The 19,014-nt window shown below is 47.0% G+C and overlaps 1 protein-coding gene across 1 annotated transcript; it reads left to right on the top strand.

The window, feature by feature from the left end:
- Window positions 1-4,588: 4,588 nt before the first annotated feature.
- PPIF (peptidylprolyl isomerase F) lies at window positions 4,589-13,192 on the top strand. Its single transcript, XM_038141498.1, has 6 exons — window positions 4,589-4,980; window positions 7,101-7,131; window positions 7,988-8,076; window positions 10,216-10,312; window positions 11,031-11,106; window positions 11,503-13,192. Exons 1-6 carry the CDS (start codon window positions 4,792-4,794, stop codon window positions 11,636-11,638), a joined length of 618 nt encoding a protein of 205 aa, XP_037997426.1. The 5' UTR covers window positions 4,589-4,791; the 3' UTR covers window positions 11,639-13,192.
- The last annotated feature ends 5,822 nt before the right edge of the window (window positions 13,193-19,014 follow it).

Below are 19,014 nucleotides of genomic sequence, written 5' to 3'. Positions count from 1 at the left end.
ACTAAAGCTCCAGTCTTATCTAACTCATACAGCATGAAGTATCATGACTAACCAATTCTTAAAGTATTTCTGATACTATTCCCTAATTACTTGTTCCTCAAAGCAGAGGTGGTAAATTAACTGAACTGATCCCTGTAAATTTCAAGTTGTGTTACAGTTGAAATTTCTGTGGGTTTAGAGGAGGAAGGGCTCCTGTAACTCCTACTACTGCTTTTTAAGTATGCAGTGTCTCTCCCACTCACAGGTAGAACCACCTATTAATGTGCTGAAGATTTGTGAGGCCACTGGGAGTAGTAGCTGCATTTTCCCTGGAACCTACAACCAGGCATTTTAAAGGCCCTAAGTGCTTTGCCAGGCTGTTGTGATCTCTCTGTTGGCAGCTGTTGCAGTGTATGGACAAACTTTTGGGATGCTGCAGGCCCTGGGCACTGCACAGAGGCACCGTGACACATCAGCAGCGGGCTGCCATGCATTATGCAGGGAGATTGAGTAATGAATTCCGGGCAAGCAATGTCACTCAGAAGTTCTGAAATGAAAATGCTAATCACAGCTGTAAAGAGCATGAGTGGATTGAGGTTTTTCTTGTATGACTATTTGTAGGTAATTAGAATGAAGTCATGTGGGGAAACTGCTCCTTTAAGTACAATGTGTGCTGGAGAGAATGTTCATGTAGTGAGCTGAGTTGCTACAAGTTCCTAAGAGGAAACCTGGATCGGGGGAAATATTTATTAGCATTTTTTCTTTTTATCCCTAAGCGTACCTATGTGGCCACTCTATGCCCTTTGATCTCTTCTATAGTTTAATTTGACACTGCAATCACTTAGGGTAATGGAGCTCTTTCACCATCTCCCCCACTCCAGTCCCCATTCATAAATAAATGCATATCACAGACACAGATCACAGAGTTCCTTTCCAGCTCTTCGCTCATCTTCTAGCTTAGCCAAAATCTTGAAGAAAATATTAGGCTGAGTCTTTTGAAGTGCAACACATCCAGGCTCTGCAGGTGGACAGTGGGAATGCCTACTGCAAATTCCTGCTCTCCTCACTTAAAATCAAGCTGAGTACCTGTATGACCTCTCCTTATTCTAACATGTCCTGATTAGCAGAGTCCTTGAGATAACCATGTCCCATATGTGCATTCATTCTTCTGAATGTCAAAATCAGTATTGTGGGAACTCCCTGTATCACACGTTCCTGTGCAATGCACTTAATGGTAGATTGCTGCAGCCTGTATATGAGTTCTTATTTGCATGGTCCAAGTACACAGCCCCATGAAGGGCATATCAAAATGGGCCACAGACCACTCTGAGTTCCATGGAGTTGCATTCTTGCAGGAGGTAGATTGCAAAATGCAGTCTTATCACATCTGCCAACAGCATCAATCCAAGATTAACAATTAACCCACATTCCTGTGTCACAAATGAGTAGGCATGCAGCTGGACAGTTAGAATCAGGAATTGATATCGCCTTTTTATCTGTGCACTGTCTGTCTGCTGGGGTAACACCGTTTCAAGACCCTTAAAATCAAAATTCCCAAATTTTAGGTCACCTTTCAAGCATTTAGTCCTTCTGTTTCTTTGGAAGAGCCACTTGACCCCTCTTACTGTTTCCCGGCTGTCTTGGCACAGTGGTGATAATATTTAATCAGTTACTGAATAGCATTTATGAAGACTTTCAAGTTGTAAGTAATATATCAGCATGAAATTCTGTTATTGTATCATTCAAGGTTTTTTTCCCTGTGCAGAAATGTCTCTGCATAAGGGTCATACACACTACATAAGAATGGTCCTTTACTAGGTGGTTTATAAACTCTAGAAACTAATTTCAAAAGGGCCCTCCTTGTTTATCCATCTCTAACTTCTATGTAAATTTGGGGGAAGGGAGAGAGGGTGGTAAAATCTCTAAGGGCGGGTACCCATATCCACGAGGGCTCTGCTGAAGCAGCTCTTCTGGCTTTTGTCTGCATCCCTGCTCTGTTGCCTATCTTTAGTGTGGGGTGCACTCATTTTCCAGCTAAATGCATGTTGCAGAGTTTCAGCAATGAACAAGTCTACAAATGGATGTGTTCAAAGCTCCCCTAAAATCGTATCAGTTTGCTGAGCCAGCTCTAAGCCTCATTTGGCAGTGATATAATGGCCTTTGACAGTTTTTGGAGACCTTTTTCTGTCCTCCTTGGAAAGTGACCTCTGTAATTCACAAGTTCCTAGTTAAGCTGTCTGAATGAGCTGTAATTCATCTGACTCTGCAGGAGTAGAGCATAACAAGTGATTTAGTAGCTCTATTGCATAAACCTAGAGATAATAATTCAGTCCATATTTTCAAATACAAAAACCACTGCTGTTTTGTCTTCTCACCAAGGCCTGCAAATGAGGAAAACTCTATTGTTTGCTCTACCAAAGATGTCTGTGAACTCTCCTGAGCAAAATAGTTCAAAGCTGTTTCACTGTGTTTCCTAAGTGTGAAACAAGATGGTATTTTCTTTTGCTCATCTTTTGTCTTGTGTATTAAATAATAAATCCTTCAGGGCCAGAACTGTCTGTTTTAAGTATAAACAGAACCATTTTGATTTGGGTTTCTAGTGGCTATTTCAATCAAAACATTATTAAAAAGGAGTGTGAGTTTTTTTTTACTAGAAAATTGGTTGATGATTAGATTAACAGAAGTCAAAATTTACCAAAAATGGACTTGAAGCTGAGAAGATATGATAAGCTAAGTAGAAGCGCTGATTTAGCACCTATTAAAAAGACAAACAAACCACCAAACAAAACAACAACAACAAAAAAACCCAAAACCTTTAGGTTAAGAAATAGAAAATACCAGCATGGCACTGTATGCACAAAGTAAGTCATTGTTCATCCTTATCTTGAATACTGTGCAAAGCTCCTCTTATCCCAAAAATCTGTAAAAGTGGAACAGCTCAGAGAAGGATAATAAAGATGATCCAAAGACACGGAAGAGCTTTGTTATAAATAATCATTGAGTTGGCAGTGACTCTTCAGTCTTGAAATGAGAGAAGAGCTGTAGGTCTGTACAGCAAAGATAGATACCAAACAATTTGTCTCCTCCAGCACAAGAAGCAAGGCACATTGATGAAGGCAATTGGAGCAATATTCAAACAGACTCTTGATGCTCTGGGCAGCAGGCCTGTGGAAGGGCAGCTCCCAGTTCATCACCAAGGAAGCTGCTGATTTAAAACCGGTCCAATGAGTGGATAAGTACATGGGAGGAGCAACAAAATTTAAAAAAGATGGCTACATACCAAAGTCATCTCAGGAAGTTCTCTGGAGTGAAAGCAGTAGCAGGTTGAAAGCATGCTAGCCTATAATACACCCCTCTCCCCCATTTTCACTCCTCCTTAGGCATTTCTGTGGACCCTCAGGACAAGATGGACCTTTTGACATAGGTTTATGTGGTTCTGTAGTTACAGAGTGTGGTACCTGCTATAGTCATCTTTACAGCATCAGCAGTTAAGGGTCTCTCTGGAGCATGTGCCTGAAAAATGGTGTTTGTCCAGGATTTCTCAATTGTTTGTAATTGCACGTTATAGGTCTGCCCTGATCTTTGGGGCCATGCAGTGCCTTGATTGACAGCTTTCTGTTGATTCAGTGAATGTCACTAATTAAGGCTCTTCTAGCTTCTTGGCACAAAGAACTTAGGTGGGATTGAAAGTTTACTTGCTTGCATTACTGTAATCTTCATTAGAATAACTCTATAACACAAGAAATGTGAAAACTATTAGAATCATGCTTGATTATTTTTTTTTCAGACATCTTATGGCCTTAAGAATTTGAAGAACTTTTGGAAGTACTTATACCTGGAATCAGGATGGAAACTGGAGAACTCAAAGTAATATCTAAATATGACTGCCATATGTACTGAGTACTTTTATCTAAGTTGCTAAATTAAGAAGACTTTAAATTATATGTGTTGTTATTTTCACATAAAACATGAGCGATATTTCACTATATTAATCCGGGGCTGCTGTTACTGTCTCCTGATCCCTCGGGCAGGTCTGCAGGCCGGGCTCCGGAGCGATGCTGAGCGCACGGCGGGGGCTGAGCTGCGAGGCGACTCAGGGACACCGCCGGTTCCGAGACGCGTCAGTGCCGAAACTCCCGCGGCGCTGTCGGTGAGTGACGGGCAGCCCGTGACTCCCGCGTCCCCGCTGATCCCAATTATCCCGCACCTGTGACAGCTGCGCCGCCTTCCCCGCCACGGTGCTCTCCGGAGCCGTTCGTTGTGTGGAATGATGAAATTCTAGAAACTTTCCAGGCTCTGTTGGTCCCTGGGGTAAGGGGGCTGTGAAGAAGTGTGCAAAAACCCTAAAAAACTCTACACGCAAACGGACAAACAATCCGCCCTCAACATCCCCAAAAACCGCTGTGCAATGGTGGGCGGGGAGGAGGCAGCGCTGAGGGCAGCAGGGGCGAGCACGAGGGGGTCCCGGCGCTGGGCCGCCGGCTCCCCGCCTTCAGCGCGCTCCGCCCCGCCCGGCCCCCGGCTGGCCCCTGGAGCCCTTCAAGCGCGCCTCCAGCTTCGTCGTCTGTTTTCAGCCCCCTGAGCACTGCCCGTGCCCCGCGTTCATTCCGCCGGGCAGCCCCAGGGCGCCTCAGTCCGCGCCGCCCCAGCCGCCATCTCGCCCTGCGCTGCTGCTGCTGCCGCCACCGCCAGCGGGCGCTGCGGCGCCGCGGCGGAGCCCATAAAGGCCGCGGGGCAGTGGCGGCGTGTCCTTGTGTCTGTCCGTGTGTCTGTGACTCGCAGCGCTCGCTCTGCGCTCTGCCTGCCCGCGGGATGCTGGCGCTGAGCGCCGCCCGCCGCCTGCTTCGCCCGCCCGGGGACCTGCTGCCGCCGCCGGGGCTCTCCTGCATGTGGGCGGCCGGTACCCGCGGCTGCAGCGGGGCCGGCGCCGGCTCGCCGAACCCGGTGGTGTACTTGGACGTGGGCGCCGACAACCAGCCGCTGGGACGCGTCGTGCTGGAGGTAAGGGCGCGGGGGCTGCGGAAAGCTGGCCCGGCGCGGGGCCCAGGGGACGGTGCTGCGGAGCCGAGGGCGGCCTGGCCCCGGGCATGGCGGCTGGGGAGCGGGCAAGGTCAGGGCGGGCAGCGCCGGCCCCGGGGCCCGCGGCGAGGGCACACACACCCCGGTGCGGGCGGGAGAGCGGCCCGGGGGATGGCGGGGCTCGCCCGCCGGCCGGAGCCGCTGCCCGGCTGCCCTCGGGGCCCCTCTCCCGGGCGAGAGGGCGGTGGTACGGCCCCTCCAGGAGGGGCGGGCTGGTCGGACGGGGCTGGAGCGGCGCTGCTCTCGCTGAGCCGCGGCCCGCCTGTGCCCGCGGCCGGTCCCTAAAGCCATCCCACGGGACGGCCGGGGCGGAGGGCACGGCCCTGGTGTGGCTGGGAGCCTCGAAGGAAGGTCACTTGCATAGTGTGTGAGCAGAAATACCGAACAAAAATGAACTCACTGCTGTCGTGTATCGCTGGCTTGAGAGGGACGAGCGGGGTCCCAGCGGCACCGGGATCCCTCGCCTTCCCGTCGGGGGCTGCTGCTCCTGGGGCAGCCGGCCCGTGGAGCCCTTCAGCCGCCCTCCAGCTTCATCCTGTGTTTTGCTAGGCGCTCGTTGTGCGGTGCTTTTGAATGTTAAGGGTGTCAGTGAATGTTAAGGGTGTCGGTTTCCTGAGGCGCTGCCGCCTCCTCGAGTCTCCGGCTCCACGTGCAGCGAAGGGCACCGCGCTGCCGGGGCGGCAGCAAGATCAAGAGCCGGGTACCAGCTGGCTCCATCCTTAAAAATCCCGTCTCTGAAATGCTCGGCCGTGTAAAGAAGGCCTGAAGAGGAAAACTTATGTAATCTCCGTTCTTAAAAAAAAATGCGCCGTGAGCACCGTGTGCCACGTTATGTATATGCGACCCTGGGGCCGGCATGTGCCTCAGATAGATGCGTTGTGTGTGGCAAAGAGTGAGGGCTGTGCTCCAGAACCGCGATGAAGAACCAGAATGAAGCTCTTAGGAATGCTGGCTGCTGAGCGAAGTCAGTGTGGCCTTCTGCATCCAACACCCACCTTGTGTCTGTATTTGTAGATTTTTTTTTTAAATTTAGTTCATCAGAATTCTCTCTAAAAGAGGTTCCTTTGAGATTAGAGCCCAGAATATTATTATTTATTGATAGTGTTAGTGTATGAATTAATTGGACTGTTCCAGCTGTTGTGCTCTCAGGAGGCAGCATTTCAGAGAGCCATAGGTAAAAATATTACTCTTCAAGTTCCTTATTCATTAATGAAAAATCTAGGTGCTGTTATAAAAAAATAGCGTTAATGTTCATGTATTTCTTGTGGTAGCATTTAATTGCTATGCTAAAGTTTTTTAGTGTGCCCAGTTTAGAGAAAGTCTGAATGCATTGCAGCATCACTGTGAATCTTTGGCTGAGCTGAGCTGATCTTCAGCTGCAAATTTTGGCCATCTGAGAAGAGTGGCCTAGGGAAGGAACATTAAAACCTTACTGCAGCCATGCTGTTTCTAGGTGTCTGCTGCTGGTCACTGTCAGGATGTCCAGCTAGGTGAAACTGTTCTGGCTGGTATGGCCAGTTTTTTGTCCCTTTTTAAGATTAGTAAAAAAATATACAGTAATCAAAATTAGAAGTTTTCATTGGTTGTAAATGTGTACGTAACATCATAAGTTGTTTCTGCTCTTCTGTTTCCTTTGCCTTTTCTGTTGTTTTGAACAGCTGGTTCTGTGAGGGGGCGTGGGGGAGGACTTTGGTCTCTCTTGTTGTATCCAAATTCTGATCCAAACTCTGGACCTTGGGGTCCATGGTGAAGATTCTTCTTAGGTGCTGCTCAATTATGTATTGATCAGTGAAATCATTAGACACTGCTCAAGTGGCTCTTCATTAACTGGCTAAAAGTTTCATTGAGGGGATATTTTTCATTGCTGGCCAAATGCTTGGGAAGTTTTGAGGTATTCATGGAATTTTGAATGGCTTATGATATCAGATAGCTCACCGCTTTGGGAAGAGGATTCAGTTGTACCAGTCTCCCATGTAAATGTTTTTCTATGTGCATTTGAAAAGGCTAACTTATGAATTTGTCTGTTTATTTTTCTTTAACAGCTGAAAGCTGACGTGGTCCCAAAGACAGCAGGTAAGGCAGCATCTTCAGAATTTCATATTTAAATACTTAAGTTATAGATTGTGGTTTGCAGGAATGAGGAGGTTCTCTTACCCTTTACAACTATTGTTTCATGTTCCATCCCCATTTGTTATATGGAGAAATATGACAGGAAGTGTTAGTGAGGAGATGGAATTTGTTGTTTTTCCAGACAGTTTCGTTTTGCAATTCGCACCAAGATAGTACACTTCATATATTGGGTTGACAGTGGTGAATAAATGTGTTTAAAACCACACTAACTGGCATTAAAATCAAACCCCAGAGCAGATGGGAAAGGGCAAATCAAAGGGTGGTCTTTCTTAGAGTTTCCAAAGAGTATATGGGGTTTCATTTTTCTGGTCACTAGCTGGTTGGTGAATTAATTTTAGAAAGTTCTTGTGGTTTATCATTTGTTTCCTTCCTCATCTGATTAGTAAGTGGTTCTGAAAAAAACTTGTACTTTTTAGTTCCTAGTAGACAAATATCCTTAAAAAAATACATAATCCTCCCAGTTGCTGTGAAGAACAAAGGCATAAAAGTCAGAAGATTAAATCTGTGACTACAGGCAAAGGTGGGGGGAGTTGGGGAATTAGAGTCACAGCAAAATAAAAGGGAGATGAAATGGAAAAGACTTATGTTTGTACCCTGTCCTGAGGCTAAATAAGATTTGTTTTCTTGCCTTTATACCAGGGTTTTTTAAAGCATGAAAATAACTGATAGATTGGTAATACTTCTTTAAAGATGCAATCAAATTTTTCAAGTGTCTAATCTTGGGACATGGTTAATCTAGTTGTGTTTGTATTGCCACATCTGATGCATATATATAGTACTTTATGCTTTGTTTCCACAGAAAACTTCAGAGCTCTTTGTACTGGTGAGAAAGGATATGGGTATAAAGGATCCACTTTTCACAGAGTGATTCCTTCATTTATGTGCCAGGTAATGTTGGGGATTTTTTTAAATTTTGTTATTAAATTTATTTTTATATTATTTACATATTTGTAGAAACAGAATAGTAGTAACATTTGAAATGGCTCTGCTCTAACCTTTGCTAACAAAACAACAAAGAAGTGACAGCATGACTTGCATTTCTAATCTTTCTGCAATGGCTGTTGCTTAGCTCATCTTTTGTACAAATGAATGTAAATAATGTGAAGATGAGCAGAAGAAGCCTGTCGGAAGGCTTTCTGCTGTCGTAGAGCAGTGTACTTTAGTGTGGGGCAGAGCTGGCAACATGGCACTTGCTTGGGAGAAGCAGATGTGGGTGGAATGACAATCACCTTACTGTTCTCAGTGAGCTGACAAATGTGTTTATTCCTTATTCCCAGTAGAATAATCTGTTCACAATAGACAATGTGGTTTATTATTATTTTAACGTCTCTGTAATATGGAGGGGACAAGGAAACCAAAAGAGTTGGTCGGGGTTGATTTTTGGGGTGATGCACCTGAGATGGTTTTTTGTTTTGGTTTAAAGAACAGATCTTTTGAAATTCTGGGCAACAGCCCATGCATATTAACATCTTTTTTCTTAAACAGCAGCAACTAAAATAACAACGCTTTTTGAAAGCTTCTTTTTGTACCGTGCTTGGCAGATGAGCAGAATGGAGCTGCTGTAGTGCACGGGATTCCTGGTGGTCCTCTCTTACCTTAAAAAAAGGGCACTTTTCAACAACATTGCATTGCTGAATGGCTTTGTAAAATACCTGAGAAAATTTTAAGAAAGTTTGAAGGTTATAAGTAAGCATGCTTTATTTGTTAACTAATTAATGAGATCATCTTCCATCTGCAATTATTTTTTTAAGCAAAAAAAACACATCTGTTGGAACAAGAGGCCCTAGTTGTATGACCTATTTTTAAGAAGAAAAAAAAGGACAGGTGTGCTGTAAAGGACCTATTTTCCTGCCTTTCAAATGCAAACTAAGGTTTTGTGATACTGACAGAGGGATAGAGTTTAGAAGTCTTTCTGGGATCAGAAATACAGAAAAATGAAAAAAAAAATACAAACCCTACTTTGAATTCTGTCACGAATTTGTGAAGTTCCCTGTAAGTCTGTTCTGCTTGCTTGCCCTGCTTTGGCCCCCCAGATGGACTGGAAATCAGGATACTAGGTGGTTGATTCTGTGGTACAGTGAGATAATGAATTGATGTTTAGGAATTACTCAGAGGTCGTTGCTGAAGTGGAAATACTGTCATAGGTTTCAGCAATTTTCAAGTGAGAGAAAACAGCAGTGACTTCTGCACTTGTTGAGATGGATTGTTAATGTGATTCAGGCAGTTGGTATGGCCTAATTGAGGGCCATCATATCCGGGACTCGGCGATTCCATGGCTCCACATGGCATGCAGCACATAGTTCTGGGACTGCGTAGGAGTGGCTGTGACACCACCTGTGGCAGGTTACTCAGGGTGACGAGGGGAAGCTGAAGGTCACATGCAGTACCTGTTGGGTATGAGTTCTCTCTGGCACCGGTGGTGTCACTCCTGCACAGGAGATGGCCTGTGGCTGGGGTCAGCGGTTAGGAGCCACCTTTGCGAGTCACCTTGGCTGCGGTTTTTGTTTGAACCGGTTTTTTGTTTAACCTGAGACAGGTGGTCACATCTCTTCTGGCAAGCAGCATGGAGTCAGCTAACATAGGCTTAACAGCTCTGGTGTAACAAACAACAAAACCTAGAAATAGCAAAGGGTAATAATGGAGATCCTGACCGGTGTTTATACCTGTTGGAAGAAGGGAGGGAGAAAAAGGAGTTGGGAGGTCTTTGAGGATTTGAGGCCTTTGAGGTGTTTCTTAAAATTACTGCCGTGTGTTGCATCACTTCAGGGAGAAAGGCTGGTAATACAGAGAGATGGTTGTAGGAGTTATGGAGAATATCAGCAATATCTGGAGCAGAAATCTACTTTTAGCCTGACTGTACCTTCATCTGATTCTAAATTGAGTGGCCATGCTCGTCCTTAACCTGAAGAAAATTTGTTAATGTTGTCACTTTGAAATTAGAGCAAGTGTGTATATTTGCAATAGCATTACATCTCCTATGAAATAGTCCATGTGTGTTAGTAGAGTTAATATCTTTTTCTGTTTCAGGGGGGTGACTTTACAAATCATAATGGAACCGGTGGAAAATCCATTTATGGCAGTAGATTTCCAGATGAAAATTTCATACTTAAGCATGTAGGACCTGGTAAATACACGTTCTTTTTACCTTCTGAAGACTATAACCTATAATAAAGCATTGTTTATGAAGATGTGTTTTTTAAAAAACAAGGTTTTTTAGATTTGCGGGTCACTTGGTAATTACAGAAGTATCAAAGAAATTTATCATTGTGTTGTCCCTGGCATATGATTGTTTGTGTGGACTGCTCTACAAAAAATGCTAGCCCATAAGGGGCTTTAAAATTCTCCAAAGGTGAAATTACTGCTTTCATAAGTCATAGACTTGAATTTTTACTCGAAGATTACTGCAGAAGTAAAGCTATCTGGAATTTCTTATTTAGTAGGTAACACAGGCACGTGCTTTTAAGCTCAAATTAACACCAGAAAAAGCAAAGGAGAGGGCATACAGAAGAATATCTAATTGAATTCTATAGTCTCTCATTTTTGCATTGTTACTTCCGTGTCCCAGGAGGCTGCTGCTGTTGAACCACAGCAGAGGTTAGCTGGTGTTAATTGCATTCAGGGCGTGTACAGCTAATTACCTTACTAACACTGTTGCTGTGGACCAAGGGGGGCTGGGCAGGAGGGAATAGTCCAAGGCAAGAAGTTGGCATTAGAAATTATTTGGAGATACTGTGAGACCATCACATCTTCTGTCAATCTTTAGCCTAAATGTGCAGAGGAAAATTGTGTTTTGCACTGCATACTTGTTACACCAGTCTAACGAGCTGCTGCTGCTGTTCCAGGTGTTCTTTCAATGGCCAATGCAGGACCCAACACAAATGGATCCCAGTTCTTCATTTGCACTGCAAAAACTGACTGGTAGGTTCTTAGCCCTGCAGATTAACCTCATTAATTGATGCCTGTATCTGTGGAGGGTTTGGGGTTTTCTTAGGGGTTTTTTTTATGTTGCTTGTGGGTTGATGTTTGTTGGATTGGTTGGTTCTTTGTTTTGTTGTTACTTCCAAATTACTTCATTCCAATGGAAAATAAATTGGTTTTGTTACTTGAGGGAGGAAGAGCTGTGACAGCAACAAGGCTGTTATCCCTCAGAATGTTTCTAAGGTCCAGAGCTAAAGTCACATTAAAAAGCTTCATGTCACTTGAAGGGCCGTTGAGCCTTTGCCATAGAGTTGGTCAGCAGGTGAGAGCTATGATCTGCTAACACTGTCTTTGTGTTGTTTTAAGTAAAACTGCCTTTGTGTATTTGTTTTACAGGCTAGATGGAAAGCACGTCGTTTTTGGGCATGTAAAGGAAGGAATGGATGTAGTGAAAAAAATTGAGAGCTTTGGTTCCAAGAGTGGAAAGCCCTCCAAAAAGATTGTCATTACTGACTGTGGCCAGCTGTCCTGACCTTTGGCCCTACCCTTCATGACAACTTGGATGCTGTGAAAAATGAATCATAAAACACCCAAACATTTCTTATCTCACAAGTAGCACCTATGGAACAATGTTTTTTATTTGACTTGGTCCAACTTTTATACTTACATTGAATAATATTAAAACCATAAAATAGTAACTGAAGCATGTTGTAAGTGCTCCACCATGGTAGTCACACTGGTTTGGTAGAGTCCCCTTGTGTTTTGCAAGAAGTGCTAAAGTCACCCAGGGTGTATCTGACTGCAGTGTTGATGTTGTCCTTAGTATTTGGATGTTTCAGCTGTTAAAATGGGTGGTGGAGTTGACAGCAGGGGTTCTGCAGTTGGGGGTTAGGTATAAATTGAGAAATGTGGTGTTTCCTTTGGTGCTAATAAATTCTTATTCTGTTGTCTCATCATTTTGAAGCAATACTACTGACCAGTGCTCTCAAGGCTGTCTGTAACAACACTGGCATTTTCTTTGTGTCTCAGTTAAATTTAATGAGCAACTGTGGATTTCTTAAAAATTAATTTTGGTTTAGTTTTTCTTACAGTCTTAGACTACTTTTTAAAAATAAACTCTGCCTTACCTGCTTCAGTGGAGCAATTTGACTTTTGGGTTAAGTAAATTGCTTTAGATTGAGTTAGGCTGTTACTGAAGCTCTACCTGGCAATAGGACCTCACCTCAATCCAGCCAAAGAATCTCAGGACTTCTGTTATTATGGAACAGTGAACTTGAAGTGTGCTTCTGCTCTGGCATCTGGTTCTGTAAGGAATACAGTTCAGTTCTCAATATATGGCCTATTTTTGTACTTTGAGATATAATCAGTATAGTGAGCTTTCTTGAGTGAGAAATAGATTTGATTGCTTTTCTGTCATGTTGATCCTGTGAAGTCAGCCCAACTTGACTATTACTTGGGTTATGATTTCTTCTTATGCATCATCATCATCATCATCAGTCAGAATTGGTCACCACAGAATCACAAGGCCTAATCAGTGCAGCAAAATGGTTGTTGTTGGGGTTTATGCACGAGAAGGAAAGAATTCAGCGGATCAGCTCAAGACATTTCATTTGTATAAAGCAGGATGTATGTTCTATGTGGCATGCTTGAGCAGCCATAGCAAATGCTGGAATCTCACACCATTGCCTTTGGAATCACTAAGGCTGTAACGTATCAACAACGACTGTGGGAAAAAGCACATTATTGTTTTGTGCAATTATCTCATTAGAGAGAAAATGTGATGGATTTCTTCAAATGTGAATTTATTTTCATTGCAGGATGATAATATGTGGATTTTGTACTGGATGTTTTTTGCACTGGGGGTTGCACTCGTGTGTGCAAGGTAGTATTTAGAATGTAATTTTGCAAAAAATGGAATTGAAAAGCTTTTTATTCTTTCCACTCTTGCTGCTTAATCTCTGTAGTATTTTTTAAATATTAAATTGTGTTGGTTTGGCTAATTTCACTTGGATGCAATAACAATTTTTGTGCATTCTCTTAATTTGTTTATGAAAATTATTAAATACACTTCTGCCACAAAAAAAAAGTAGTCTGTTCCTTTCTTGAAAGCAGGAATGTGAGAAGCTGGAACCTCTTGGGCTTACCTGGGCTGCTGTATGCTGTTGCCCTTGTGATGGGTCTGATCTGCTGCTATTGAGAAGTCCTGGTGTCATTCAGGTACAGCCAGCAAGAGAGGGCTGATGGTGCATTGCTTTGCCTCTCACTGCTGGGCTAAAATAGCTGTCCTGCCAGGTCACAGCACTCGGTGTCCTGCTCTGTGCCTGTCCTGCCATGTCACAGCGCTCGGTGTCCCGCTCCATCCCGGCCCGGCGCGGTGCCAGCGCTCGTGTCCCGCTCCGTCCCTGCCCGGCCCAGCCCGGTGCCAGCGCTCGGTGTCCCGCTCCGTCCCTGCCCGGCCCGGTGCCAGCGCTCCTGTCCCGCTCCATCCCTGCCCGGCCCGGTGCCAGCGCTCGTGTCCCGCTCCATCCCTGCCCGGCCCGGTGACAGCGCTCGGTGTCCCGCTCCATCCCTGCCCGGCCCGGTGCCAGCGCTCGTGTCCCGCTCCATCCCTGCCCGGCCCGGTGCCAGCGCTCGTGTCCCGCTCCATCCCTGCCCGGCCCGGTGACAGCGCTCGGTGTCCCGCTCCATCCCTGCCCGGCCCGGTGCCAGCGCTCGGGGTGCGGGCCCCGCTGCCCGCCAGGTGGCGCCCCGCGCCCGCAGCCGTGGCGGGCCCGGCCCGTTCCGCCGTGAGGGGCCGCGTTGGAGCGGGGTCAGCGGCCGGGGCCCGCGGGCTCCTTGTGCCGCCCGGGGCGCGCTGAGCTGCCCTCCCGCCTTCCCGAGGGCCCCAGCGCTGCCGTTGCGTGTCTTGCACCCCACTGTCCCTGAGCGGCTGCTTCAGCTCCTGCGGGATGAGCCATATTAGTGAAGTAGCGCCTTCCCCAACCGCAGCTGTACATTGCCTGAGCAGTGCCTACTGAGGCGTGGTGGAAGATGCTGAGGCTGAGTGTACCGTCCAAAAGAGTTTTTTGGGGAACTAGGGTTTAGAAATCCTGCATAACTCTAATAGGTGACCGAAGACAGAGGTACTTACTATGGAGAAGTGACTCTGATAAAAGCAGAGGGATGGCAGGTGTGCTACTGCCATTTTTCAGCTGGATGTTTAGAATAAATGTTTGTACGCTGTCCGAGAGGTTGGCACATCCAGGCTGCCTGTAGAATGAGGCTGGGGCACTCCAGGAAAAGAGCCTGCAGAGCGCTTCACATGGCTACCACTGATGTGCTTCCAGATGCAACACAAGTAAGAAAGCACACCCTTAGGTAAAGTGCAAGTAAATATACACAGAAAAAAATTAGTTTATATTTCAAAGTTGTTTCAACAAACTCGCAAATGTTTTTGTTTAGTCTCGTGTTTTAATTATTTGTTCCAGACTTTCTGCTTACATAAATTGCTTTCTTTGGTGCTAGACTGAGGCTATGTCTCTTTGTTTATAAAGTTTAAATGCTTTGAAGTCAAGACATTTGAGGTACAAAGTGTTGTTCTCTTTTGTAATGCTGTATACTCTGCTGGTAGTAATGTATCAACAATCAGGACCTCAAAGAAGTGAATTACTGAGAGTACAAATGATTTTATGTGACATTTCAAGGCCAAGCTGCATGTCCTGCTGCTAACTGAGAAACTGTTGTTGGACAAGCACATTCTACCCAATTTAGAAGTAACCAGGCTAAAAATCCATTGACCTTCAAGTGAAAAACTTTCAAATCTTGACCTGCAGGTGTCTTAATTGGGTCTGACTGTTAAAAACATTGTATGGACCAGCTGGTCACAGGTGAATCTGGATCTTCACAGCCCAAAACATCAATTTGTTGCACTATTGAACTGGAAACTGAACCTTGGCAACAATTGTCCTGAGCCTTGACATTACTTCTCCAGTACCAGCTATGATTTTTCCAGTACAGCTCTGGATATGCCTTTTCCTTGCTCTCCTGCCTCCCTGTGGTCCCTACATCTGTCATGGGGCACTGTGGCCACCCACCGCCTGCACCCTGTGTTAGCTGTGGGTGAGCTGCCAGACCCATGGGAGAGAAAAGAGCCACAGCGTTGGGAAGGCACAAGTGCCTCTCCCGTGGAGCTCCTTCCCCTTGCCCTGCCTGAGGCCTGGGAGCCCCACATCAGGGCCATGCCATGCCTCAGGCTGGCTGAGCCCCTGCCTCACTCCCCAGTTCTTCATTTCCATCCTATGGGAGGGGACTGAGGACACTTTGCTTGTTGTGAGTAAAACTGTTCTCCCAGCAGTAGCCAGCTGGGTGAGGGCAGACAGAGGCACATGGATATCAGCAGTGGTTTTTACTTCTCCCCAAATACTCCAAGAGAAGGAGCTCCAGCTCCAGCAGAGGTCACTCATGGTGCCCTGGCACGGTGGAGAGGAAGGCTTGGGGGAGCTGAAGGACAGAAAGGCTGCTCCTGCAGAGGCAGGTGGTTCACTACTTCAGGAGGTGAACAGGAGCAAAGAGGTGGTTTTTTTTTACTTTCATCAGAGCTGAGGCCAAGGGTGTCAGGAACTGGCAAGGGTGTGATTTAAGAGCTGCGGGGTGCGGGAGGACCTTCATTGTGGGCTATAAATGGTGGAGGAGGAAGGGAGGTAACTGAGGTAGGAGAGGGATCTGGTTCTGTTACAGTGGATCTGAATGCAGACAAGCTTGTTTGTCTGTAGATGCCATGTCTACGTGAGAAAGATTTGAGGGACCTTGCTGCAGAGGGTTGTCAGTACCTGTTGCTTGCTCTGTCAATGGTGAAGATGTCCTGCAGCATAGCTGGAAATAAAACTACTTGGCTTGAGTTTTGGCTTGAGTCCAGTGCAATCATATCAGAGGATTATGCTGACTCAAAGTGTTTGTTATTTATTAGCTGGTTAAGTGAACAAACCCCTAAAATTCAATCATTGTTGGGATTCATAGAGTTTGAGAAGAGCGGAGGATGACTTAGTCAGAGGCACACCTCATCATGTCTCAGGAATTCAGCAAAGTGGTCAGGTCCCGAAGGTCCTGGGAAAGAGCAGTATAAATTAGCAGGTAACTGAACTTCAGGCTCTAGAACTTCTGCTCCAGTCTACCTCTCCCCCGAGGGAGCAGTTCATCATCTGGACTGGTAGCACTCCATGCACTTTGCTTGGTGTTAGCCTGCATTCACTGTGCATATCTATATTTTTGGGGACTATAACTCAGTAACTCAGGTTGTGTGTAAATGCCAGCTCACCTCCAGCAGCCCTCGCTGTGAGTGCTTTGGGGTGTGTGTGTGGGTGTGTGTTTCAGCAGAGCACCTGCCAAACCACAGGGCTCGGGGAGGGCTTCTCCAGGTGTCCTCCCCATCCTCCCTAAGCACAGCCACTGCACCTGTGAGTGAGCAGCTGTAGGGTGAGGGGACAGGCACAGTGACCTCCCTGGGCGGCTGCTCCTTGGGGCACCTCCATGCAGAGGCAGGGCACTGCCAGGACCCACTCTGGCACATGCTGGAAAGAAACACGCCTTCACCTGGTGGGGCGGAGCTATGGCTTCATGGCTCCCTTCATTTCTTATTTATTAGCCACATTTCTTTTCACAACCACATCCTGGCCCTGCAGGTCTGAGGTATTGTGCAGATATTGCCAACAGGTATTGTGTCACTCCATCCTTCCCTGACAGGTCACTATTTTAACCACCCTTGAGAAACACTGGTGTGAATTTTCGTTCCTTTTTACCAGACAGGACAAAAAACCACTTAACGAGGGAAAATAACTGACTGTGTCTTTAAGATGGGATCAAGGGGAAGTTAAAAGTGTGCAGATACAGAGGTTTTGGGGGGGATGGGGGGAAATTTTGTCACCGTTTTCATTTTCACTCACCTCCTACTTAAAATTCATCCAGGAAGGTCGGCAGAAGAGCACAACAGCTGCTAAAATTACTAGGTGGGAATCATTTTTAGCAGGCACAAGAGGCTTGTGGTTTTCCTGCTCACGCTCTCCCCCTCCACTCCTACCTCATCCCCAGCTGGTTGCACTTTCCTCCCGAGAGGCTTTCGTGTCGCTGCTGTCTCTCGAGCAGCGGCCAGCTCAAGGCAATCTGTCAGTGATGTGTGGCAGCTGCCCCGCCGGCCCCCGCCGGCATCGGCCCGAGGAGGAGCCCTGGCCGTGGCTCCAGGGCCCTGGGGGGACTCGCTGCTCCGACCCCACCACTGGCACAGCCGACACGAGATCCTTGGAGATGCAGAGGAGTGCGAGGAGGAGGCAGCAGCTGCTAATGTTTAGGTTTTGCCAGAGCAATAAATTTTGCATTAGTACTAAACAGTGCGTGCTCCAAATTATGCAGTATCTTAGGGTTTTTCTTCCCTGACAAAAGTTAGTGTTTGGTTAGAATTTTATTTTTTTGGAAGCAGCGTTGCTATTAACTTGATGGTTGCCAAGGCCAAACAAAGTGCGAAGTGTCCTTTGAGAAAGCTGCGTGATTCTGTACATTAAGAGCTGGGGGATGCCAGCACGCAGTCTCAGCCTTGCAGCCTCTCACATGCTTCGCTGATGTTGCCAGGATCCTATAAACGCTTTTCTGCGTTTTTTTTAAAAGAATATTTCCTTGCCTAAATTGCAGAAGCTCAAGCTTTGCATTCTTTGGTCTGATTCTTGCTTGGTAGGGGACTGCACACGCACAGCTCATGGGAGGAGTGTGCAGCGGCACCGAGGAGGGCCGGCTGGACAGGGTGGAAGGGTCACCGCTCGAGCCAGCACAGAGCTACACCCAAACACTGGCCGCAGCCCGGGTCCCCACCCCGAGCTGACCATGACGTTACAGAGCTGTTAACCCACTAACCCTGGGCCCCCTGACTCACTGCTGGAGACGAACAATAGGCTGGCCCTGAGCAGAGGGGAAACAATGCCGATTGCTGCCCGGCTGGGTGTCGGCAGCGTTGGTTACCGGGGGCTGACAAGAGAGGTCTTCGAGATTACTCTTGGGTCTGTGGAGGCACCTCGCATCGAGAGCTAGGGCAAATTTTGTAGGGCACGGTGTGCATAGTCCAGATCAAGCAGTTCCTGGCTGGAAGCCGCCTGAAAAAAATATCCCTTGGCTTGTATACCTCCTTCCTCGCTCCCTGCTTGCCACCGCCCTCTCTCCTCTGTGTACAGCCGGTGATGTCAAGCAAGAGAGCAAGGGAGCTGCAAGGGAGAGAAGGCAGAGCTCTCTCCCTTGACTCCTGCTGTGAGGCCACACAGATCAGTCCCTGAGATACCTACTGCCTCCACCCCGCAGCAGAAACCCGGAGAAGACTGCCGGTTAGTGCACTGCTAGAACACATGGTAGTGCCTGTGGCTCCCTGGGGTCAGTGCGTTGCAGGCAGAGCTTTGTCGGGCCCTGTGAGAAGAAAGTGTGCTCAGATCTGCCCTCTAAAAGCTTGACAGTCCTCCACCACCTCCCCAGCAGCAGTGCGCTCGCAGCCCCGGCAGCGGCGGCCGAGCGGTTCTGGAGTGGGATCCAGAGCTGCAGGCTGTCGGTCCTGCCGGTGCTGCTCCCCAGGGCTGCTGTGACATGCAGGCTGTGGCCACTGCTGCCTGTCCTTCCCCAGCTGCGGGCTGGCGGTGGGGCCAGGCAACGCGGTGTGCTCAGCAGGATGTTACAGTGGCAATGCTGTCACTGCTGCTGGTTGTCACAGGGAATGGTGAACGCATGTGCTGCTTCTTGTGCTTTCCTTACTTGGGCATTGGGATGCCTGCAGATGCACACCCTCTGATATCCAGCTGGACTTGCTGGAGTAACTCCCCCAGTCTGCAGCAAGAGCTCACAATTCCTTTGGCTGCCTGTAAATCACCAGCCTGAAATCACATCTTAATACCATCTTCTTTCCAG

The sequence above is a fragment of the Motacilla alba genome, chromosome 6 (genome assembly GCF_015832195.1).
Source record: "Motacilla alba alba isolate MOTALB_02 chromosome 6, Motacilla_alba_V1.0_pri, whole genome shotgun sequence".
Lineage (NCBI taxonomy): Eukaryota > Metazoa > Chordata > Aves > Passeriformes > Motacillidae > Motacilla > Motacilla alba.
Note: the sequence above shows the minus strand (reverse complement) of the source record. Positions and strands in the feature narration are given on the sequence as shown.

Excerpts from the sequence above, each read along its gene's own strand:
- PPIF (XM_038141498.1), top strand. The coding sequence starts at position 4,792 with ATGCTGGCGCTGAGCGCCGCCCGCCGCCTGCTTCGCCCGCCCGGGGAC. Across the intron at positions 4,981-7,100 it reads TGGGACGCGTCGTGCTGGAG|CTGAAAGCTGACGTGGTCCC; the intron begins GTAAGGGCGCGG and ends TTTCTTTAACAG. Across the intron at positions 11,107-11,502 it reads TGCACTGCAAAAACTGACTG|GCTAGATGGAAAGCACGTCG; the intron begins GTAGGTTCTTAG and ends TTTGTTTTACAG.